Source organism: Loxodonta africana, chromosome 15 (genome assembly GCF_030014295.1).
Source record: "Loxodonta africana isolate mLoxAfr1 chromosome 15, mLoxAfr1.hap2, whole genome shotgun sequence".
In the NCBI taxonomy this organism is placed as follows: domain Eukaryota; kingdom Metazoa; phylum Chordata; class Mammalia; order Proboscidea; family Elephantidae; genus Loxodonta; species Loxodonta africana.
In genome coordinates, this window is record NC_087356.1 from 13513759 (window position 1) to 13538666 (window position 24908).

Consider the following 24908-nt stretch of genomic DNA (forward strand, 5'->3'; position numbering starts at 1 on the left):
GTAATGGGGCGCGGGGCGTGGGGCTGGGACTGACGAACTCTGGTCCCGCGCAGAGTTGTGCCTTTGCTGCCGCTGCGATTTCGATCGTGGGGATCGGCCCCCCGGTATCAGGGGCACAGCAAACTCCCTCCTCGTCCCGGAGCCCCCAAAACATTGTCACTCTTGAGTACTTGTCCCCGTACAGTCCCTATTATATACTGTTTCCGCAGCTGCAGCCTTCCCTAGTTCTCTTTCTCACGGAGAGGATTTTCCTGCGCTTAATCCCACGAGAAGGGGTTTGCCTGAAAGGCTTCCACGCATTTCCTCTCAGACTAGGAAAAGTTATTCTGACAACCTGGGTTTGCTTTTGTTTTGCAGGAACCTGTTCAGGATGGGGTGGCTTCCCCAGCCACCCCTGGAACTGGGAAATCTAAGGTGAAGAGAATACTTGACTAGGAGACTCCCTGAAGAGTGGAAGGGTGATGAATTGGAAAACTGTGGCATGGGGAGTGGCGATAGCTTACTTAAATGGAATAGCCTTTTTCTAAGGGAATCTCTTTTAACTTGCGTACCCGCCCACTCCCCCCCCGCCCCGCATATGGAAAGAGTTGGCTGTTTGTTTACTTCCTGCCGCTGGGTCAACACTAAGACATCTTGCAGTTTTTCATACATTACACAAAGCAGTCTAATTTATGAGGTTTTATATAGTGGTGTCCCTGCGTGATGTGAACGGCTAAGACACTGATAGTCCACCGAGAGATGCCTGGGAAGAAAGACCTAGCATCTACTTTGGGAAAATCAGCCCCTGAAATCCCTGTGGAGCACAGTTCTGTTCTGACCCACAAGGGCTTGCGCTGCGTCAGAGTATACTGCCAGCTGGTGGTGGGGGAAAGAGCAGTAAGGAGAGTGGGCATCAAGGGACTCCACTCTTGTTGCTCTCTGTACCGGCAGAGGCTTTGAGCAAGTCAGTCTTTCTGGGCCTCTGTTCCTAAGCTGTGAAAAGAGAATATTGAATTAGGTAATTGCTCTGGTCCCATACTAATGTTAAATATTCAGTGACTCTAAAAGAAATGTGAGCATCTTAGTAGCTAAGGTTTACTGCGTGCATACTGCGTTTCAGACACTTGCCTAACCACCGAGTCACTTCACTTAAGCTTCATGGTAACCAAGAAATAGCTACTATGGTTATCCACATTTTACAGATGAGAAAACTGAGCCCATAGGAGTTAAATAACTTTCCCAAGTATTAAGGCCTAATTTTTGGCTTCCCTTAGTGGTGCAAACAGTTAATGCACCCAGCTACTAACCAAGAGGTTGGAGGTTCAAGTCCCCCCGGGCACCTCAGAAGAAAAGCCTGGCGATCTACTTCTAAAATAATCAGCCACTGAAAACCCTACGGAGCACAGTTCTACTCTGACATACTGAAACAACTCAGCAGCAATTGGTAGTAGCAGTAAGGTCTAATTTTTAGTTAAAACCTAAATGAAACTTCATTTATCTTGTTGCTGTAGATATGCATGCATTTTCATTCCGCCAAAGAAATTTTCAGCCTTGAATAGAATGAAATTATTTTATAGTTTGAAGGAACTTTTAGGTAGCCTTAGTCCCAACCGCCTACAATTAAGGGAGTCAAAACTCAGGACATTTCTTAGCCTATAACAACAGTATCTTTTTTTAAAAAGATAATTAAAGTTTTTTTTTTTTTTTTTAACATTGTGTAGTAATTGATTAATACATAGTAGTTGCTTTTTTTAGTTGCTTAGTTAAGGAGCATTGGTAGCACGGTGGTTAAGCACTCAGCTGCTAATCAGAAGGTCAGAGGTTCAAGCCCACTGGCGGCTCCTCGGGAGAACAATGTGACAGTCTGCTTCCATGAAGATTTACAGCTTTGGAAGCCCTCTGTCCTATGGGTTGTCATGAGTCGGAATCAACAGCAACTGGTTTGGCTTTTGGTATTAGTTGCTTAATTCATAATTAAGTTGAAATTGATTTGCTAATTTAAAAAAATGTGGAATAAAGTGTGTTTAGTTGGCATAAAAATTTATTCAATAGAATATTTTTGTTTTTAGGCAGACATTTTGTTTCCTCTTTGTGATACAGTAGAAACGTGAGTTATAACAAACTGGTAACATCACAACATTTTTCAGCTGGAAACATTGCCCAAAGAAGATCTCATCAAGTTTGCCAAGAAGCAGATGTTGCTAATACAGAAAGCTAAATCCAGGTGTACAGGTATTGGGCTGAAAGTGCTTATCTTGACCACCAACCTCATTTACTCACAGTTAAAAACAGTAGTTTTTTTTTAGTAGTACATTGGCTAGTCATGTTTTCCAGTGATTCCAAATGCAGCCTTAGGTGGGGCGGTAGAAGCTAGTATTATTTAAAAATTCTAACCATTTACATTTGATGTTTTTACTATGTCACAACTTTATAGTTACCTTTGAGTTATTAAAATAAAATGAGGGAGGAGGAGGATTAAAAAGTTTATTGAAGTTTTTTTTTTTTAATAGGAATTATAGATTCTTCAGAATAAGGTGTTTTTTTTGTTTGTTTGTTTGTTTTCTCTAGTTAGTTGAAATATTAGCAGCACGGAATCATGAGCCCAGAGAAGTAAAAAGAGGCATCAAATAACGAAGTTTTCCATTCCTGAGTTTGCGAAGTATAGTTACTTGCTGAAGTTGATTGGTTCCCTCTTTAATTTCTTTTCTTTTTATTCCAAAAGAAAAAAAGAGTTTAGTATTCTTCCAAAATAGATGTGTTTAAGTGGATAAGCTCTTGAATTTCCAGTGACTTATAACTGTCCTACCTAAAATCCAAGACTTATTTTCTACTAAGAAAGGTCAGGTTATGTTTTGGGAGGTGGGATCAGCTTGCGATGAAGATGGTAATTTATGTGGAAAGATGTATTAGACTCCAGACCTAGACATGAGTCGATAAAATATTCAGATTGACATTTGTGCTTAATATGGGGTTAGTTGTTACTTTTAGATTATACAGTAAAGGTATTTACAGATGAAATGATACGATGTCTGGGATTTGCTTTAAAATGATCAGGACAAGTAAGGAAAGGAGGAGAAGGAAGTGAGTGTAGGTCTGGATGGAACAAGATTCATGTAAGACCTGGTAAAGCGGGGTGATAGGTGCTTAGAGATTCATCACGCTATTCTTTCTGCTTTTCTGTATGTTTGAAGTTTTCCATGATATAAAGGAAAAAGACAAGGTGTAAAGTTAATACTTTCTCAAAATATGTTTTCTCATTTTTAGTGATTTTCAGAATGTACTTAAATCACTTTAGCCATTGATTCTTCATTTCTGAACTGAAAAAAAAATTTTTTTTAATAATTCTTTAGAATTGGAGAAAGAAATTGAAGAACTCAAATCAAAACCTGCTGCTGAAGGAACCGATGATATTATTCAGGTAATAAAACCATTGTGAATGTGGGTTTAGTTTTTATTTGTGTACTTAAACGAAAAGTCTGATGGTAAAGCAAACTTCCCTGAGGATTGTCAGCCTGCTAGAGTGCTACGTGGCTTTCAGTCCCTGCGCTACCACTTACTGTGGCCTTGGCAGCATTTTTTACATCTGGTTCACCGTAAAAAGAGAGTGTTAAATGACCTCAAAGTCTCTTTCTGTTCTCAAATGAGTATTATCCTTCCCTCTTTCTTCTTCCCACACACTCTGTAACTATAGCTGTTTCCTAAGTCTAGGTCCTGTTTTTTCTCCGTCTCCCTCAGAAAACCCAGCCATTCTTACGACTTTAAAGATTACTCTTGTGGGAATGATTACTCTTGTGGGCCGATAATCTGTAGATCTATATCTCTTGGCATGACCATTCAGTCACATTTCACAGTTGTGTTTCTAGCTGCCTTGGGGGGAAAATCTTCACATTTCTCTTATCATCCCCTGAAACTCAACAGGACCGAATTCCCTCCACTCACCATCTCATTGTCTCCCTCCCCTGCCCTAGCTGTGTCAGTGGCATCCCAGATTTTGTGCCTTCTCACTTGAGAGACTCTTTAACTTTCCTGTTTCCTTAACCCTGTACTAGTGTCAGCCACCAGAGACGTACTGTTTCTTCAAGATGGTGCACCAGTTTATCTTATTATTCTCCGCTTCCGGGGCTCCACGTTAAACGTATCACATCACACTTGATTTAATAACCTCCTCTCTGGGCTCTCTCTCTTTTTATTATTATATACTCCTGACATTTCACTAAATACTGTTTTGATCTGGTTATTCCATGCTCAAGTACCCGGAGTTCTTATTCTTATTTCTGTGTTTTTTTATGCTAAAAAAAAAATTATTATTATTTTTTTTTTTTTCATTTTCTTCTTTGGCTTCCTTAAAGTTCTTTTTGCATCTCAAAGCCCTATGATAACTTTTTTCCTGCTTTTTCATAATATTTATAGTTTGAGTCTTGCTCTCTATTCTTCGATTACATATTGTCTTATTTTCTGGTTAGATGACTCCCAACTTTTGAGCAATGGACCCTTGAGAAACTCCTAGGCAATTGCTACAGCCAGAAACCAAACCTGTTGCCATCCGGCCAATTCCAACTCATAGCAACCCTATAGGACAATAGAACTGCCCCATAGGATTTCTAAGGAGCGGCTGGTGGATTTGAACTGCTTACCTTTTGGTTAGCATCCCAATGCTTAACTACTATGCCACCAGGGCTGTGGAATTACTACAAGGAGTCTTTAAATCCATGCGTTTGTGAAGCATTATCATTTTGGTCTTTATTCAGCTCCATCAGTATATGAAGCTGCAGCGATACACACACAAATGCCATCTGGATTCATAATGCACTGATTCATATAAGTCTTACCGAATGCGTAATAGTTTCATTTGCTAACTTGGCCATTATGTGTTTTCTAATCAGTGATAGCCAAGGTAAAGCTCTATGGGAGTTTGCTCTGACACTTGTGACCTTGGCTAAGTTTCTTAATGTCTTTCTCTGCCTCAGTTCCCTCATCAGTAAAATGGAGATAATAATAACACTTCTCATATAGTTGTTTTGAGGATTAAATGAGTTAATAAATACACAACACTTAGAACTGGGCCTGTCACTTAAGTGCCCAGTAACTGTTAGCTGTCATCATGATTATTATTTGTAAGGAGATAAATACATGCAAACTCATACACACATTAAAAGGAGGTTGTCTTAATTGAAAAGGTTGGGAGCCTGAGGGAGTTTTTTCTAATTTTGTATCCCTTAACTCTAAGCTCTTAATAAATAATTAAAAAAAAAAACAAAAAACTTTTTAACCGCTGCTTTTCAGAGTAAGGACATTTGAATGCCCTGCTTCCTCCTTATCATCAGTCAATGTTTTCTCCCACTCTGTTAAAACTCCTGAAGGAGAAAATGGCTCCAAGTTAATCAGCTTTACCGTTCAGGTTACGGAAATACTAAAGTATGTTGTCCTGACCACTCAGTTCTCAGAAAGTAAAGGTTTGGTAAGTTAAACAAGAATGAAATCTTTGATTTCCAATCCTAATGAGAAAATTACTTTAGGGAGTGATTGAAAGAGGTGTTTGTCAGTTACTCAGCTGCTACAAATACGTTGCCTATTTTAAGAAAAATCATATATTGCCATATAATGTTCTCTACATCTCTTATAAACCGAAGAGACTGTCTTGCTAAGTCATATCTCTTCATTGGGGAAAAAACCCACTGTAGACTTGAATACAAATTTTTATATCCTTCATATAACTTTAAAAATGTATAGCTTTACAGGTTTTAATTACAATTGAAATTTTTAGTAGCCATTTTACGGCGCATTGGAATACAGTCTAAACTTGTATGCAAATATGCAAACTTGACATATTTAACTTTTAAATCAAGAAATAAAACTATGTTTCCCGTACCAAAATTTAAGGTACATGGTGTTACAGTAAATTTGTGTGCTGCTTCCACACGGCAGGGAGGGAAAAATTACGTGTTAAAATATTGGAATTTCTTGTACATATCAGGACCCGGGAAACCCTGGTGGCATAGTGGTTAAGTGCTACGGCTGCTAACCAAAAGGTCGGCAGTTCAAATCCACCAGGTGCTCCTTGGAAACTATGGGGCAGTTCTACTCTGTCCTATAGGGTCGCTAGGAGTCGGAATCAACTTGACGGCCCTGGTTTTTTTGGTATCAGGAACCATACGTGAGTCACTCTTACTGCTTTCTCTTTTAAGATGAAATCAAATTTATATTTCCTAAGAAATATTGTCCACTCTAAAGCCCGTTTCAGTTAATGGCTAATATCTCCTGTTGTTGTTAGTTGCCATTGAGTCTATTCCGACTCATGACAACCCCATGTGTGCAGAGTAGAACTGCACCATGAGGTTTTCAAGACTGTGACCTTTCAGGAGCACGTTGCCAGGACTGTCTTGTAATGTGCATCTGGGTGGATTCGAACCACCAACCTTTTGGGTAGTAGCCTAGTGCCTAACCGTTTGCATCTCTTGTATATCTCCTAAAATTAATTTATTTAGGCTTCCCTTAGTATTTATCAGTCAGGATTGCAATACTATATGTAATGCAACAAAACTAATTTTAAAACCCAAATTGTCTTAACCAAAGTAATCTATGCACATGATTTTAAAATAATACTAAATTCTAAATAACTAGTTAAAATAGTAAATAACTTCTAAAAATTATCTGTATTTCTAAATAACATGCTTATATTGGTACTCACCCATTTATTAACTTTAGACATTTATATCTATTAGTAGCAGATGAAAATTTAGCTATCTTACGTCATTACTCCTACTTTCCAAATAGTTAAATATATAAAATAACCCTTTTTTTAGAAATTTTTCCTGAACACCTGCCTTCTGAAACCTTCTGTCCTGCACTGACTTGGTCAGGTTGTTCTCCAGGTCTGCTGCAAGTTCTCCTGGGGCTACCTTTTGCCATCATCTTGTGAATTTCTACACTGTTTTTCTCTGACGGCCTCCCTATTTGGTAGGTCATGTATCATTCACTTTCTTACTTAGCCATCTCATTTTGGTAGAGTATACTCTGTAGCTTCCAGCACAGAAGGTAAATTTTTGTCATCTTATGTTTAAAAACACCTTTATTTTAGTCTCATGCTTAATTAATAGCTATAACTTGATACAACAAAAAAGAAAATTGCCTTCAAGTCAATGCTGACTCGTGGTAACCACGTGTGTCAGAGTAGAACTGCACCCCCCAGAGCCTTCATAGTTGTGAACTCTCGGAAACAGATTGTCAGGCATTTTCTTCTAAGGCACTTCTAGAAGAAATGGTTTGAACCGCCAACCTTTCAGTTAGTAGCAAAGAGCTTAACCATTTGCCCCATCCAGGGACTCCACAGCTTGGCATAAAACCAAACCTGTTGCCGCTGAGTCAATCCCGACTCATAGCGACTCTGTAGGACAGAGTAGAACTGCCTCATAGGGTTTCCAAGACTGTAATCTTGACCGAAGCAGACTGCCACATCTTTCTCCCACAGAGAGGCTGGTGGGTTTAAACCACGGACCTTTCGGTTAGCACCAAGCACTTAACCACTGTACTACCAGGGCTCCTTTTTATAACTTCATATAAAACCAAAAAACCAAACTCATTGCCTTCGAATCAATTTCAACTCATAGCAGCCCTAGAAGACAGAGTAGAACTGCCCCCTTAGGGTTTCCAATGCTGTAAATCTGTGCAGAAGCAGACTCCTGCATCTTTCTCCCATGGAGGGGCTGATGGGTTTGAACTGCCAACCTTTCTGTTAGCAGCTGAGTACTTTAACCACTGCAGCACCAGGGCTCCTTTATAACTTGATGTAGAACTCTAAGTTTTCCTACCTTTGTTTTGCTTTTTTTTTTTCTTGAAACAACAAGCTTGTTTTGTTTTTGTTTTTGTTGCACATAGTTCAGAGGTAGGCTGTTTTAGGGCTGGTTCAGTCTGTCAGTGATGTCATCAGGACCCAGACTCTTTCCATCTTTTGCTCTTCCGTCTTCAGGCTCTTCATGTGCCCCTTTGAGTTGAGTTGTCTGCACATGGAGGGAGCTGAGGATGATTGTTGCAATTCCACGCATCGTATATGAACAAGAAAACATCCAGCCCAAGACAAAGGGCTTTACCTCTCTTTTTATGACTTTTTATCGGAATCGACTTGACGGCACTGGGTTTTTCTGGGATTGGAGACTACCACTGAATTTTAAAGACGTTGCTCTGTTGTCTTAATTTCCCATGTTTTTGTTGAATAATCTAATACCACTGTTATTTCTGTTCTTTTGTGTGTGATGTGACTTGCTTTTTCACTTTTGAACCATGCAGATTCTTTTTGTTTTACAGTTTTACCGTGATAGACCTTTGACTGGGTGAGTTGTTTATTTTATTGTTCTTGTGCCCTAGGCAATCTGTGGACCTATCCTTTAGTTTTTGTAAATTTCTCTGATAGTTCGATTCCATTCATTCTCTTTATTCTTGTTTTTGGGATCTCCTGTTAGTTAGATGGGGCCCTGGTGGCACAGTGGTTAAGTGTTTGGCTGCTAACCAAAGGGTCAGCATACTAACAGGGACCTAAGCTATTTTCATCTTTCCATTCCACCGTCCTTAACTTAAGGTTAATGATCACAAGATGGCTGATCTACCTTACCTCTAGCCAGAGATCTGAGTTCTTTTCAGAAGAAGAGATCAATAAGGGGAAGAACAAAATGTGAAAGGGCCTCCTTCCCAGTGGGAGTGTCACGTAGGCACCTTTCACTGCTACTGAGCCTGGGAAAACAGAGGTTTTAGGTTTTATAATCTGTAGAAGAGGCAGGGAAGGGAAAGGGGGTTGATCATAGAGGCGAAATGAGACAGTCTAGTCTACAGAGTGTGCCACAGAATTTCTGGAGCGCTCCTCTAGATGGCATGTTTTCTTTCCAGTTTATCTTAGAAGTCTCATGGACTTTTTTTTCCCCCCAACCGTTCTGTCGAAATTTCTACTTTGGTTTTCAGCGTTTCATTTTAAAGAGCTCAGTCCTGGTGGCAGAGTATTCCTTTTGCAGGATATCTGACTATTTACAGACGAACATGCTTTGTTTTTAAGGAGATAAATTCATGCCATCTCGAAGTTTATTTCGCTTATCTATTTTGGTTTTGTTTTTTTCAAATTTTGTTTTTCTGTTTGTTTTCAATGCTTTTCAATGTTGAAGATTTTCCCCCAAATGTGCAGTGATCCTTTTGCATCTGAGCGAGTCTCTAAAAAACTACGCGGGTGCTCCATGTGCAAAGAATGTGGCTTTTCTGTAGAATAACCAGTACAGGCAAGCCTCTTTCGGGCCCTACCTCGCCAAATGTTAGATCTTTTCTCTTGGTTGTTCAGTTTCTCAAAGAAGAGAGTCCTCCACGCTCCATTGTATGGAGGGTACACCTGACAATCCGTAGCCTAAGTGCTGGAATCAGAGCCAGGGATTGAAGGTAGTAAGGAGGCCAATCATTTAGTGTGCAGAGCTTTCATGTAATCACTGATTTGCAGCCTTGCATCCAGTCCCTGGCCACCCTGAGTTTGGTGTTGCCTTTCCTGTTCAGTTTCTTTTTTTATTTTCTTCCATTGGACCATAAAACCCGTTACCATCAAGTCAATTCCACTTAAAACGACCCTGTAAGACAGAGTAGAGCTGTCCCATGGGGTTTCTGAGCAGCGGCTGGTGGATTCGAACTGCCAGCCTCGTGGTTAGCAGCTAAGCTCTTAACTCCTGGGTCACCAGAGCGCCCTTTTTTTTGCATTGGACCATAAGTGGGCAGAATGGTATCAATCACAGTCCTTGGTTTGTCATTACACAGTAATCATTAGTGCAAGGACTGCTTTTATTTCACTGTTTTTAATAATCACCTGTGAACCCAGTACTTAAAGAAAAGCTAGAATCTTGAAAACGATATACATCTTTCTGTATAGTCCCCACCTACTCCCTATCCCACACTCCTAGTTGCCCATAGTTGAGAAGTCTGGTTCCTGGCTAAAAACTTACCTGTGATTTTTTTTCAGGCCCAACCATAGCAATTACAAAGGTTTTTCCTGGTAGGCCTGAGGGGGAAGGCTGCCGTCCCCCCCAGACTTTGTGCACAGCCAATGGATTGTAGTTTCTCAAGGGAATAGCAATCAAGGACTGAGCCCTTCTCTCCCCAGCCAGCCATGCTCCTTCACATACCTGCATTTCTAGCCCAGGCACATCCATTCAGAGGCCTCTTTATCGGGGTCTTCGGGCATACCTCAGGCACCTCAGCTGAAGCCTGAAGCCGCCTTAGCCTATGGGAAGAGGAACGTGAAAGACACTTTACCCCACACTGAGTAATCAGTACTTTTCCATTCCTAGCCCTCACCTTCTCTGCAGCCCCTGGGTTCCAAAACCTGCAAAAGCCTTCTGTTCAGGGCTCCCTCGGCAGTGAGACGGGTCCCCATGTCTGTGGTGATCCACCTTATCCTCTTCCAGGTATCTTTCCTGGAGAAAAATGGAACGGGGGAGTCGGCACTGACCCCGGGTTTCTCTTGTTTATACTTTCAAAGTAAGTTGTTAAAAAGCTTAACTGTTACTTTCATTTTGGTTTGTTTTAATTGGCTGTTCCAACACTTGGTAGCTCAGTTCAGCTCTCTCCAGCTCAGCTCACTCCCTGACAATACCCAAGGTAACCATCATCCTAAATCCCATGTCCATCGCTTCTTTGCTTTCTTTTTATGAGATGTTATTGTATTATAGAATGAATTGTTGTTAACTGGTTCACAAATAGGGTTGGTCCTAAACCTAATCACTTCTGACTTATAAAAAGAGCAGGATAGACAGAGACATGGGGAAGACAGTTGCTAAGGAAGGCCAAGGATTGAATGCAGTCACCAGAAACTAGACAAGAGGCCTGTAAAAGGAATCAGCATGGTTGACGCCCTGATTTGGATTTTTAGTCTCCAGGACTGTGGGAAAATAAATTTCTGTAAAGCCACCCACCTGTACTCTTTCTGTTACAGCAGCATCAGGTAACTAAGACATTGATTGTACAAGTATCCCTTAAATTTTTTTGTTTGTTTTAGTTCTCAACTTTAAAAGGGTGGCATGTTTGTGATACCTTAGGACTTCTTTCACTTAATATTATTTAACTAAGGTTCATCTGTATTATTGCAGGTCTCCGTGAATGCTACAAGATATTCTATTGTATGAACATAACACAGTTCATTCATCCACTGCACTTTCCCTTGTCATTGCGGTTATGCCCAGGTTTTTACACCCGAGTCCAGTGCTAAGAGCATTCTTGTGTGCATCTCCTTTGTACAAGTGCAAGGGATCTCATCTTGCAGGAACTGCTGCACCATAAGATGCCACTGCACATCTACAAAAGGTTCAACTTTTGCAGATAATCCCAAATTGCTTTATAAAGTGGTTGAAATAACCTGTACTTGTACCAACTGTGTATGTCCATCCAGATCCTCTCCAGCACTTGGTATTACCAGACATTTTAATGTTTGCCGATCAAATAGGTATAAAGTAATAGCTCACTGTGGTCTCGATTCCCCTTTCCTTATCCACTGATTCTGTTGACTGTTTATTTGTATTGGTTTTATGTGTTTTGTCCAACACCAATTTTCTTAATAAACCACTGATGCTTTCATTGATTAGTAGAATTTTATTTATAGATCCGTTATATTTTTCCCTCGGTGGTTGTACATGTGTGGTACCGTCCATACATATACAACCACTTTTTATGTTTTATGACACACAGAAGTTCTTAATTTTAATATGGTCAGATACAGCAAACTTCCATATGTGTGTATTATTTAAGAAATTTTTCTATCCTAAGATTTCAAACATATTTTCTAAAAATTCCAAATTGTGTTTTTGACATTTTAAGTCTTTATCGGGAGCTGGCTTCAATTAATACAGTGTGAAGTAGAGCTCCAGTTTCATCTTTCTCAATATGAATAACTATTGCTGTGTAACCCTATTGGTTAAATAGTCTTTCTAAACTGGTGTAATGCTTCAGCTCTTTCTCTGTTTCTGGACTGTTTTTTTCTATTCCACTGATTTTTTTTTTTTTTTTTTTGCATATACACTTGCCACTATTATGTTGTCTTCATTATTTTTCGATATTACTATACAGTAAATCCTGACACATGGTAGGGTAAATCCTCTTTTCTCTTTAGAAGTATCCTGGCTATTCTTGGTCTTTTGATTTCCCATATACATTCTAAAATCATGTTATCAGATTTCATGAAAACCCTGTTGGAATTACGTGGAATCTATAAAGTTTTATGATTTCTCTGTAGAAGTTCTTCACACATTTTTGGTTGAGTTATTCCTAGGTACTTGATATTCTCTGATGCTATTATAGAGTATCTTTTTGTATTTTTTAGTTGTTACTGGTGTCTAAAAATGAAACTGACTTTGTATGTTAATCTTACATCCAACAATTTTACCAAATTCTTGTTTCTAATTATAGCTTCTTCTAGATTTATTTTTATGTAAACAGTAATATCATTTGCAAACAATAAGTTTTATTTTCCAATTTTTATGCCTCATATCTTTTTTATACTTTCACTCAGTAGTGTCTCCAATAGAATGTTGATTAGAAGTGGTAATCATATGTTTTCTTTAGGACTTCTGCATCTAGATTCATGAATGAAGTGAGTGTAATATCCTTTCTTGTAAAGTCTTTGGATTTTGCTATAAAGTTTTGCCAATTTTGTACAATAACTTAGAAATTTTTTTAGTTTTTTATTTTGTCTAGACCAATGTGTATGAAATTGGGATGATCTGTTCATTAAAAATTTGATAAAACTCACCTGTAAAACCATGTAGGCCTTCCTGTTTTCTTTGCTGGACAATGTTTAACCACTGCTGTGATTTCTTAAATATTTATAGCATTATGCTTTTAATTTTTTTTTCTTGAGTCAATAAAGCTATATTTCGCTAGGGATTTTTATCCATTTGTTTTCAATATTATTGGCAAATAGTTGTTCATAATATATTAACTTTTTAATCTTTGATTTATATGTAGTTGTGTCCCCTCTTTATTCATAGTACTTTTTATGACTTCTGTCTTCTCTTGATAGTGTTGGTAGAGATCGCCTCTTAGCTTTTCAAAGAACCAACTTTCGGCTTGTTAAACTATCTGTTATTTCACTAACTTCCTCTTCCATTCAGTTTCTGCAGAAAAGAAACCTGTGTCTGAGGGAGAAGGGACTTTGGTTACTTTTTGCCGGTTTTTCTAGCCACTCCCTACACAGATTGTCAGCCAGTCCCCACTTTTTGAGACCCACACATTACACCTCCCTCAACGACACCTGGTGCCTCCAATTCCTAAGCCTGTAGGTTTCTGAGGAGTCTTTGCCAGCTTCCCGCAGGTGTGTCTCTGTGCAGGCCCTTAGCTTTAGCTTTCCTCCTCTAATTCAATTTCTTCTCCCCATCTGCTCTCAGTTTTCCAAAATGTGTTGAAATCTCTTGCCTTCTGATGTTTTTTCTCCTTTTCTCTTTGTTCTTACTTGTTTCTTTTTAAACCTTTGATTCTCATTTTAGAGTGGATTTGAAAAAGGTGAGGAGATAATTTACCGTTTTAACCTCAGGCAAACAAACCATCCTGTTCCGAAACAGGCATTGACTGAGCGTCTGGATGCTGTTCTCCTGGAAAAGGCAGAGGCTGAGCAACAGTGTCTTGCTCTGAAGAAAGAAAATGTTAAAATGAAGCAAGAGGTTGAGGTAAGGAAACATTTTAATACATTTATTTCTTTTTCCTAACTTATATAAATAGTGAAGCCCTGGTGATGCAGCAGTTAAGAGCTTGGCTGCTAACCAGAAGGTCGGCAGATCGAATCCACCAGCTGCTCCTTGGAAACCCTATGGGGCAGTTCTACTCTGTCCTGTAGGGTCACTGTGAGTCAGAAGCGACTTGATGGCAACAGATTTTTTTATTTGGTATGTAAATAGTATAGTCATAAATTGTAGAGATAAGGCTTTAAAAAGCATCTACTCCAATTTTAACATTTCATAAATGAGGAACTCAGAGACTGAGATTTTAAAAGAAAAATAACTGAAATCATTTAACTACGTAGACAGAACTAACATTTACTTGTTGAATTGTTCAATTTTCCTTAAAGCTGTAACATCACTCTTTAATAAAAAATGAAAAACTGATTTTATGAAAAAGGACATATTTAAATGAATTAATTTCACCATAGTCTAAATACCATCATATATTCAGTTCCAGCATATTCTTTATCATTTTTGCATTTTCTCAGTATGTTCTTGCCTATTAGGTACAGAGGACATTTTCTTCCAAAAATCTTTTTGAATCAATTCAAGAGCTATTAGTTAAAGCCTTGTGACTTATGTAACTTCAAAGATTTCCTAGCTTTTAGTTATTACTTTGAGTAATAGTTTTAGTACTGCTGGTGTCTGTTGTCATATTTATGATAGGAAAGGGTTGAGTAGAATTCTTGGAATCTCACTGTCATATTTCTGTATGTCCAATTCTGCTCGTTTCTGTTCTCTCTAGTTAGTCTGTGACTAATATTTGTCTGATGGCAGAGGTTTCTTTTATCTTACTTAAGTACATATGCTTATTTTATTTTTAAAGGATTTTGTAACTAAAGTGGATGATCTGCAGAAGGAGTTTGAACAATCACATAGAAACTACGTGAAAGAAGTTGAAAATTTGAAAAATGAATTAATAACAGTACATTCTAAACACAGTGAAGATAAAGAGAGCCTCCAGAAGAAACTGGAAGAAGCAATGAAAAAACAATTAGAGCTTTCAGAACAACTTAAATTTCAGAGTGACTCTGAGAACAATGTTAAAAAACTGCAAGATGAGATTCAGAAAATTAGGCTGGCCTTTGAGGAACAAATTTTGTGTCTACAAAAGCAGTTAGAAGCTACCACTAATGAAAAGAATAATCTCCTCAAAGTCATTGAGGCCAATTCTCAGGATCGCCAAAGAGAAGTTAATAGTTTACAAGAAGAACTTTTGCATTTGAAAGCTAGGCACCAAGAAGAGGTGAAGGACTTGAAGTGCCAAATTGAAGCTTCTGCTAAAGAGCACGAAGCGCAAGTGAATATGTTAAATCAGCTAAAGGAGAACTTAATAGAACAGTATGAGGCAAATGAGAAGAACATCCAGGAGAAATATCAGCGTGAATTAGAAAACTTAAGGAAAGCCTCAGGCGCAAGCCAAGAAAAACAGGTGCGTCCTTTGCCTTTACGGGAGGATGCTATTACAGGACAAGTGGTGAATGAAAAAGTCAAACACTTAGAAGACACCTTAAAAGAACTAGAATCTCAACACAGCATCTTGAAAGATGAGGTGACTTACATGAATAACCTTAAACTAAAACTTGAAATGGATGCCCAGCATGTAAAGGATGAGTTTTTCCACGAGCGGGAAGACTTAGAATTTAAAATTAACGAACTGTTACTAGCTAAAGAAGAACAGGGTTGGGTAATTGAAAAACTAAAATCTGAGCTAGAAGATTCAAATAAACAATTGTGCAGCGCTGTAGACGAACATAATAAAGAAGTACAGAATCTAAAGAAACAACATCAGAAAGAAATGTCAGAACTGAATGAGACATTCTTGTCAGGTTTAGAAAAAGAGAAGCTAACATTAATGTTTGAAATACAGGGTCTTAAGGCACAATGTGAAAACCTGCAGCAAGAAAAGCAAGACGCAGTCTTAAATTACGAGAGTTTGCGAGAAATGATGGAAATTTTACAAACAGAACTAGGAGAGTCTGCTGGCAAAATAAGTCAAGAGTTTGAATCACTGAAGCAACAGCAAGCTGCTGATGTTCATGAATTGCAGCAGAAGCTCAGAACTGCTTTTAATGAAAAAGATGCTCTTCTCGAAACTGTGAATTGTCTCCAGAGGGAAAAGGCAAAATTATTATCTCAACAAGAATTAGTACCGGAACTTGAAAATACCATAAAGAGCCTTCAAGAAAAGAATGAAGAGTATTTAATTAGTCTCAGTCAGAGAGATACCATATTACAAGAATTAGAAGCAAAGATCAGTTCTCTGACTGAAGAAAAAGATGGTTTCATAAATAAAATGAAATATTCTTGTGAAGAGATGGAGAATCTCCATAAAAAATGTGAAAGGGGTGAAGGATTGATTACAGAACTTAGGGAGAAAGTGGAGCAAACTACCCAGGACAACAGTGAACTAAAACGAAATTTAAATGAATTAACAGAAGAACTAGAAAAGACTTTAAAAGAAAAGGACCAAAATGACCAAGAACTGGAAAATCTTAGAGTTCAAGTGAAAACTCTCTGTCAAGACCAGGAAGCATTGTCATCTGAAGTGAAGTCACTTTATGAGAAAAATAATAGACTGAGTTCAGAAAAGAGCCAACTGAATAACAATTTGGAAGCTCTTCTGTCTCAAAAAGAGGGGTGTGTTAGCCTTAAAGAATGGATTACTAAGTTAGAGAAGAAATTTCAGTTAACAGCTAAAGAGCGAGATAGTTTAAGTAAATTGCTTGAAAATGAGCAACTTCAGAAGTTAATTGTCAAAACTCAGTTATATGGTTTTCTTGAACAGGTGGGATTAAAAGTTTCAGAAGAAAATGAAGAGCAAGATGTTGTAAATGCCCTACAAGCTATAGGTGAATCCTTAGCAAAAATGAATGAGGAAGAGCACAACTTAGTTTCTCAATATGATGAAAGGGTATTAGAGTTAGAAAAAGAGATGAAGTGCGCTCAAGAAGAGCACATAGTTCAGTATGAGGAACTTAGGTCTTTACTAGAAGACTATGAGCAAGAGAAAGTACTCCTAAAGAAAGAGTTAGAAGAAACCCTGTCAGAAAAAGAGGCCCTGCAGTTTGACCTTCTAGAAATGAAGAATGCTAATGAAAAAACAAGGCTTGAAAACCAGGATCTTTTAATTCAGATTGAAGAAGCATCTCAAAAATTGTTAGATAACAAAAATGAAATTCAGATTGAGAAAGAAAAATTACTCATAAAGGAATATGAAAACCTAAGACCATTACTAGAACAAAGAGAATCTGAATTGCAAGATGTAAGAGGAGAGTTGGCCTTACTAAAGGTACTATTTACCTCTTATTTGTTGTCTTTCTAGCATTGATTTGAATAAATTCTTAGTTCTTTAGTACTTTTTTTTTTTTTATATACTGATACTATGTTATCTATATATTAATATTCTTACACTTTGAAGTCGGAGTGAATTTTTAGCCTTCAAGCTGAAATGGCAGATTTTTAAAAAGTACATTCAACATTCTCATTTTGTGTATCCTGTTGATTACATTGGCCATTTTGGGGGATTTAGATGTTTTTAAAATCTTGAACTTACCTAAGGTTAAATGATGAGATATTTAAATACTTTGTACCACTTAGTTACTAGCAAAAGTACAACTAAACATGAAAAAACTTGAATTTCAGTCACACTTGCTATACATATTACCATTACATATGGAACGCTACTGAGTAAAAATGTGGGCTGTAGAGATATTTCCCTTTGGCCAAAATTTTAGATTGCCTCCAAAATTTGTGTTGTAAAAGGGTGGTAAATTATAATCATTTAATCTTTTTTTTATTACATCATATGTTTGAAATGTTTGAAGTTGTTCATCTTGGCCTTGAATAGCACTGTTTTTTTTATAGTAAGTGGTATATGCATAAACTCAATATTACTTGGTCTTCCGAGAAAAAAGACTACCAAAATTGCTTTTCATATAAAATTCTTTTTGATACTGATTTTTCTCATGATTTCCAGTTCATCATGGGTAATGAAGTAAGTTCTGTTTTTGTTTGTTTTCCCTGTAAAATCTAGGATTCCTTAGAGAAATCTTCATCTGTAAAAAATGACCAAACCTCCTCAGTAAAAGAGCTGGAAGAAAAAATAGGTAACTATGGCTTTGCATATGTTGTCTCAATTATAACTAATTTAACAGATTCTTGTTAACATTAAAATAGCTTGGGAAATACAGTGGCCAATTAATGAGTTGTTAAAAACACAGTAAGTAGATGTCTTTTCCTGATACCACTACCCTTCCATTTTGGCCAGTCATTTGCCTTCCCTTTCAGAACTCCCTGTTGTTTAATCCAGACAAAGGGATAGTATTATTCCATTTATAAATAGTTCCATTGTTGTTTTTGGATTTTTCATTTATTCAGCAAACTTTATTTTTTGAATGCCCAACTATTCTAGGCACTGCTAATAGAAAGGTATAGAGCATGTCCTCAAAGAGCTCACTGCCTAAGAGGGCCGTAATTGCAGTAGTTTGTGTTATGGACAAAGTAGAATGCTGGCAATGCAGGAAGGCATGGTGCACTGCCTTTTTTGACTTAGGGAACACATCACAGAGTAGGTTAGACTGGGTATTGAAGAACAAGAAATCTGACACAGAAGAAAGGTATTGTAGCAAGAGGGAACAACAGGTGTTGTTTAACGTGTGTGTTAACATATGTAACATCTAGGGGCATATTAGAAACTTCCTTGAGAGGTGGAAGTCCAGTCATAAAAGTACTAGCATTGCATGCAAAGGGGTTTGGACTTTATCCATCATTTATTTTTTATAGTAACATTATGAGGTAGCACATTTATTCCCACTTAATGATGAGGAAACAAAGACTGAAGTGTTACGTAATGTGTCCATGGTTCCTCAACTCATGACCAGTTAGACTGGGGAAAAGGGAGTGAAGGAAGGGAGTTTAGAATGAATCTCAGGTTTCTGGAATGAGTGGTTGGAATTTACTTCTGTCACCCAAATAAGAGAAAAATACATAACATAAAAGAATAAAGGGACAACTTTTTGAAGTCTGACAGACCTGAGTTTTAATCCTGGTACACACACATACACCTCAATTTGATCAACTCCCTGCATCATAGGGCTTTTATGAAGATTAAACAAAGCAAATGGTAAGTACTTAGCTGATGCCTGACACTTGGTACACATTCAGTAAATAACCTGTTGCCGTCGAGTTAATTCCAATTCATGGCGACCCTACAGGACAGAGTAGAACTGCCCCATCGGGCTTCTGAGGCTGTAATCTTTATGAAAGCAGACTGCCACATCTTTCTTCCAGGAAACAGCTCATGGGTTCAAACCACCAACCTGAATATTAGCAGCCGAGCATTTAACCACTGTGCCACCAGCGCTCCTTATTAAATAAATAGTAGATTATAAAAATATTGGAAACCCTGGTGGCATAGTGGTTAAGTGCTACGGCTGCTAACCAAGAGATCAGCAGTTAAAATCCTCCAGGCGCTCTTTGGAAACTCTATGGGGCAGTTCTCCTCTGTAGAGTCGCTATGAGCCGGAATCGACTCAACGGCAGTGGGTTTGGTTTGGGTTGGTTTATAAAAATTGGCACTGTTTAAAGGGCTCCAATGTGCCAGGTGCTTTGCCTTGTACTTTATATTTACCTGTATCACCTGGGGCTTAGAATAGCCCCGCAAGATAGATAGGTATCCCCATTATGTAACTGAACCTTAAAGAAATTGATTTTGGAAACCAAAACTTAAACTCATGTCTGTTGTAAGAAGATGTAAAAGTGTTATTCATCTTTATATGTCTCCCCTCCTGTGTGTTTTTTTTTTTTTAAACCTCTTAGCATAGTGCTTAACGAGCCTGGTGGGACAGTGGTTAAGCAGTCGGCAGTTCTGCTCTGTCCTGTAAGGTCGCTGTGAGTCAGAATTTACTTCAACGGCACCCAACAGCCGTGTGGTACTTAAAGCATGGTTGATATACCTGTCAATTTGGATTAATTCATTCCCAGAGAAGATTTTTTTTTTTCTTTCAAGACTTTAAGAACTGAATAGATAGCTTTGCTCTTAATTATACACAACTGTCTGGAACGGAAAGCTTGCCATATGTCTTTCAATCTCATAAAAGTTCCTTTTTTCTTTTTTGATGTTGTCTATTTTTATCCAGTAGTATTGCTCTTAGTAGTAGTTTCTGAATAATAAAAGAGCATAGATTTTAGGTAATAGTGTTGCATCGTAAAGATACTTATAAATTCTACCAAAGATGAACTTATGAAGCCATTTCTAAGTGTTATAAAAGTTTGCCATCAGACAATGCAATTTTCTCCAGGTTTACCATATTTTATGCAAATAACTCAAACCTATGTGTTTGTTTGCTGCTGTGCCCTTCTCCCGCAAGGAATTTTTATAAGTGTGCTATGATAATTTTTTTTAACAGCAACATATGGAAAAGGATTGGCATGGTGGTGCTTGTTAGCGTGCCTTGCAGAGAAAGGGCGCAACCAGCAGACAAGCTCAGAAAGCACACATTATTTGCATTAAAAAAGTACAGTCTTCTCTTAACTGCCCCAACATGATAAACCCTCAATAACTGGCCTTAATAAATGCTTAAGGAATGCAGATAAGATTATGATGAAAAACAGTCTTGATATTGTGTTTTGTAATTCAGTGACCCTAGCATAATTTTTTTAATTATCACAACTAGAAGATACTGTGTTGAAAATGAGAAGTGTGAGTCTAACAACAAGATGGGTTTGGGTAAGTTCTGTTTTAAATGAGAATTCTGTTCCATTGGAATTGGTGTTTAAATGAATGACAGTACGAGCTGTATCACTGCAGATAGGAAAGAAGTTTATATTTACTTGACTTTTATTTGGATCTTTTATATTCTAGACAGTTATAGACATAATCTTGAAGACACTTGCTCAGATTTAAGAAGGAAGCAAATTACTAGCAACGAGATCAGAAGGCATAGGCGTCTATGTTGGCCTGCATAGATATCATGAAATCTGTAATTCACACCGGCACACCCAGTGCATAGTAGGCGTTTAACAAATGTTTGTTGAATGAGTGCAAATAAGGACAAGAGAAGAACATGTGTTAGCAGTGGCATAAAGTTTATCATACTCCCTAAGAAGAAAACCCATCTAAAAATCCTTTCTAAATCCATTTTAGCAAACATTTTTTGGTTACAAAACAATAGGATCAAAATATATTACATCTTCTAATTCCCGACTTCGGCACCTGGAGGAAAGCAAAGATGAGTTCATGTCAGGTGATGTGAAAAACCCAAAAGCATATTAAGAGTTAGTTTACCTAGATTTGGGGTGACAGTGGTGAATTTGCCTATTCCACTGTATAACCTGCTAAATACATTATGACTCCAGTCAACAAAGAGTGTTAATTTCATTTCTTGACTTGATTTAGAGATAATATTTTTATGTTCAGGTGACAGAACCCTGATAAAGTTGATGGGAAACATAGTGGGTCATTATAGACTGCTTAATAGCGAAAAGATAGCCTCTGTGTTTTTTTTTTTGTTTTTTTAGTTTCTTATCTCTCTACATATTATAATATCCTAAAAATAAATTTTTTTTTTTCTGTTCAAATCACTTTTATACATCCACATTTGTTTATTGTCTCCTGTCAAATACACAGTTGGAGAGTGTTAGTAGTGAACATGCCCTTCATTATGTTAATGAAAAAGAATGACTATAGGATTTGTCTGGAATAGGAAGGCAAGATTCCTAATCCATACATCATCTTTATTAGAAAATATATGGACAAAAAATATTTTAACATTTTTAAATGTACTAAATTTTATTTCATAATTTGAGTAATCTTGCTTTTTTGTTTTTGCTAGAAATAATAAACAGCATCAGTCTTTGACAAGATGAGTAGAACCATCCAGAATGTCTGGGTAGAGTAATTTCAATGAAATGATTATACAGTACTTAATAAAATCATATTAGATGATTTATTGCTAGTAGTAAATAATTTAGCTATTAGCTAAATTTACTATCTTGTGGGTTTACCTTAATCATTTACAACAGGGGTCAGCAGACATTTTCTGTAAAAGGCCAGGTAGTAAGTGTTTTAGGTTGTGTGGGCCATCTACTCTGCCACAACCATTTCGCTCTGTCGTTGTAGCGCAAAAGTGGCCATAGGCAGTATGCAAATGAGTCTGATTGTGTTCCAATAAATATTTATAGATACCAAAATTATGAATTTTTTTTTTTATTTCCACATGTCATGAAATAGTATTCTTTTGATTTTTTTTTTTTTTTTCAGTCGTTTAAAAATGTTAAAAATCACTCTTAGCTCATAGGCCATACAGAAACAAGCATGGGCCAGATTTGGTCCATTGGCCTTATTTGCTGACCCCTATTTAGAAAACAAACATTATGGTTTAGCAGTGGGGTGGGGGGCATGAAATCACAAAAGTAACAAGACAAAGCATTTTAGGAGAAAAAGTCTGATCTTTCTTTTTGGGAGATGATGATTTATTGATACTTGTTCCTCATATTGCTTTGTAAAACAGTCATATAGTTTCTTGTTAGGAGGAATGCTCTTTTTAATTTTTATTTCTTGGCGGTTACCAATTTTATGTTTTACTCTTTGGACACCTCTATGAATGATAAAAAGAATAAGTGGTCCGATCACTTTTTTTTTTAAACAAGTCTAGTGTGAATATTTAGAGCCTTATTATCAGTAAATATATTTGAGTTAAAACTTTAATTGGGGCATACAATCTAGATCAGAAGTGCAAAAGCCAGACATCAAATAAAGTAGTAATCACATTTTGGTTTAGTTTTATTCACTAATTCATTCATTCAGTACATATTATTGTTACTATGGGCCAGACTCAAATCTACATATGGGGATCATTAGTAGACAAGACAAACAAAATTACCTGCCTTCATGGAGCTTTCATTCTAGGTGCAAGAGGGAGAAGATAGCAATAAGCAAGGTAAGAAATAAAATATAGTAAGTTAGAGGTAAATGCTAAGAAGAGAAATAAATCAGGAGGGAGATAAGGAACATTAACTTTAGGGTTACCACTGAGAAGGAGACATTTGAGTTAAGACTTGAAAGAAGTGAGGGAGCAATAATGCAATCATCTGGGTTAAGAGTTTTCAGGCAAAAAGAACAGCAAGCCTGATTCGGGAGCATGCCTCTTAAGAAAAGCAGCGAGGCCAGCAGGGCTGGAATAGAGTGAAAGAATTAAGGATAAGAGATGAGGTCAGAGGTAATAGGAGCCCAGATCCTGTAGGGCCTTGCATGCCATTGCAAGGTCTTTGACTTTTCCTCTAGGTGAGTTGGGAAGCAATCAGCGAACTTTATGCAGAGGGGAGACATGCTATGACTTAGGTTTTAAAGGAATCGTCCTGACTGTTTTGTTAAATATACTTCATTGGAAGGAATAAGAGAAGGAGACCAAGCTAGGAGGCCATTGTAATCTACATGAGAGCTGATCATGGCTTAGACCAGGTAGGGCCAGTAGAGGCAATTGAAAAGTTGTCAGATTCTAGATGTATCTTCAAGGCAATGGCAACAGTGTGCTGAGGGTTTTGATGTGGCCTGTACTGGGAACAGAAGAGACAAGAATAACAGTCTAGTTTTTAGTGTAAGCAACTGAAAGAATAGAGGTGCCATTTGCTTGCTAAGATGATAAAATGATTAAAGGGGCAAGTTGAAACAGGGAGAGATCAGGAGCTCAGTTTTAAATTTAAATATCAGTCCAAGTGGAGATATCAAGTAACCTGTTGAATATGCAAATCTGGAGTTAAAGGGAAAGAGGCTAAAAATTTTTTAAAATGTAGTTAATTGTTGGCATTTAAAGCCATGAAATTGAGATCATCAAAGGAGTGAGTGTAGAAAAAAAGATGAGGACCAGAGACTGTTCTTTGTCTTGTAAAGACCAGGAAGATAGGAACAACAAAGGAGACTGAGAAGGAGCAACTGGTGAGGTGAGAAAATCATGAGCAGAAAATGTCTTGGAAGTATTTCTGGAAGGAAACAATGTTTCACCATGGCAGGTGCTGCCAGTGAGTCAAGTAAATTGAGTACTGAAAATTAGCCATTGGATTAAGCAGCGCAGAGGTCATTGGAAACCCTGATTACCAGTTTCACTGAGTTGCTGGAGCCAGAAGCCCCGTTGAAATGGATCAAGAAGAAATGGAGAGAAATGTAAGAGCATATGCAGACAACTCTCTCATGGAGTTTTACTATAAAAGAAAGAACAGATGGGCAATATCTAAAGGAGAACCGTGGTTTATGTTTTTTATGAGAAATAAAACACCATATTGTAACTTTTTTGGAAACCCTGGTGGCGTAGTGGTTAATTGCTACGGCTGCTAACCAAAGGGTCGGCAGTTTGAATCTGCCAGCCGCTCCTTGGAAACTCTATGGGGGAGTTCTACTCTGTCCTATAGGGTCGCTATGAGTCGGAATCGACTCGACAGCACTGGCTTTTGGTTTGGTATCTTGATCTCTCCCTTACTTTCTCGCTGCCACCACTACTTTATTCTAGTCTTACTTTTTGGTGACGTTTTTGTTTTCTTGGATGTCTATAGGCTGTTAGAAAAAAATCTGTTAGGTAGGAATACCTTGGTAGAGAAGAGAGGGAGAGAATTGGTACGTTGATGCCTTTGTAGGTGAGAAAATACAGGATGAAATGCAAAAGTGAAACAGAGTAATTGACCTTTGCTGCACACACAGTTCGCTTACAGTATCTGGGCATAGGTGCAAGTAGATCAAGAGAGACAGAAATTCAGATCGTAATCTGAAGTTAAGCAAAGACTTCATCAAGGAAGTAAGGTCAGGAACACTGGAGTTCAAATAGGGAGGTAACTAAAGAGGTTAAGGGGAGGATTACATTGGATAGGTGAAATACCATATTACAGGCTTAGTCATAAAAATCAAACCCAGCAACCGAGAGGAGTGTGCCTAGGGAGCTTAAATATTTAACTCTGTCTGATGGTGTATCCCCTGCTTCATGCTGATTTCCACATTAACCACCAAAAATCCTAATACCATCATTGCCAGGAAATCTACCATGAAAGGAGCCCTAACGTCCTCTCTGATTCCTAGGCACTTGTGAAATGGCGTATAAAAAAGTAGGCTGTTGTGCCGGATGGAAAAAAATGAAAAATGTTGACACTGTGTTTGCCTCACTTAGATAATGAATAAGCTCTCACTTTAAAAAAAATTGATATTAATGTTTTTGCTGC

At 37.7% G+C, this 24908-nt stretch overlaps 1 protein-coding gene across 6 annotated transcripts in view; it reads left to right on the forward strand.

Moving 5' to 3' along the window:
* GCC2 (GRIP and coiled-coil domain containing 2) overlaps positions 1-24908 on the forward strand; it is a 71645-nt gene that overhangs the window by 73 nt on the left and 46664 nt on the right. For 2 of the 6 annotated variants that reach the window (XM_064268598.1, XM_010593583.3), the window contains exons 2-7: positions 358-414; positions 2127-2211; positions 3330-3397; positions 13473-13652; positions 14530-16995; positions 17740-17812. In XM_064268598.1, coding sequence (XP_064124668.1) covers positions 358-414; positions 2127-2211; positions 3330-3397; positions 13473-13652; positions 14530-16995; positions 17740-17812 — 2929 coding nt within the window. Of the gene's footprint in view, positions 1-6; positions 2639-3329; positions 3398-11999; positions 13301-13472; positions 13653-14529; positions 16996-17739; positions 17813-24908 lie in introns of those variants that run through there. The other 4 variants (XM_010593584.3, XM_064268595.1, XM_064268596.1 and 1 more) reach the window with 4 other exon arrangements.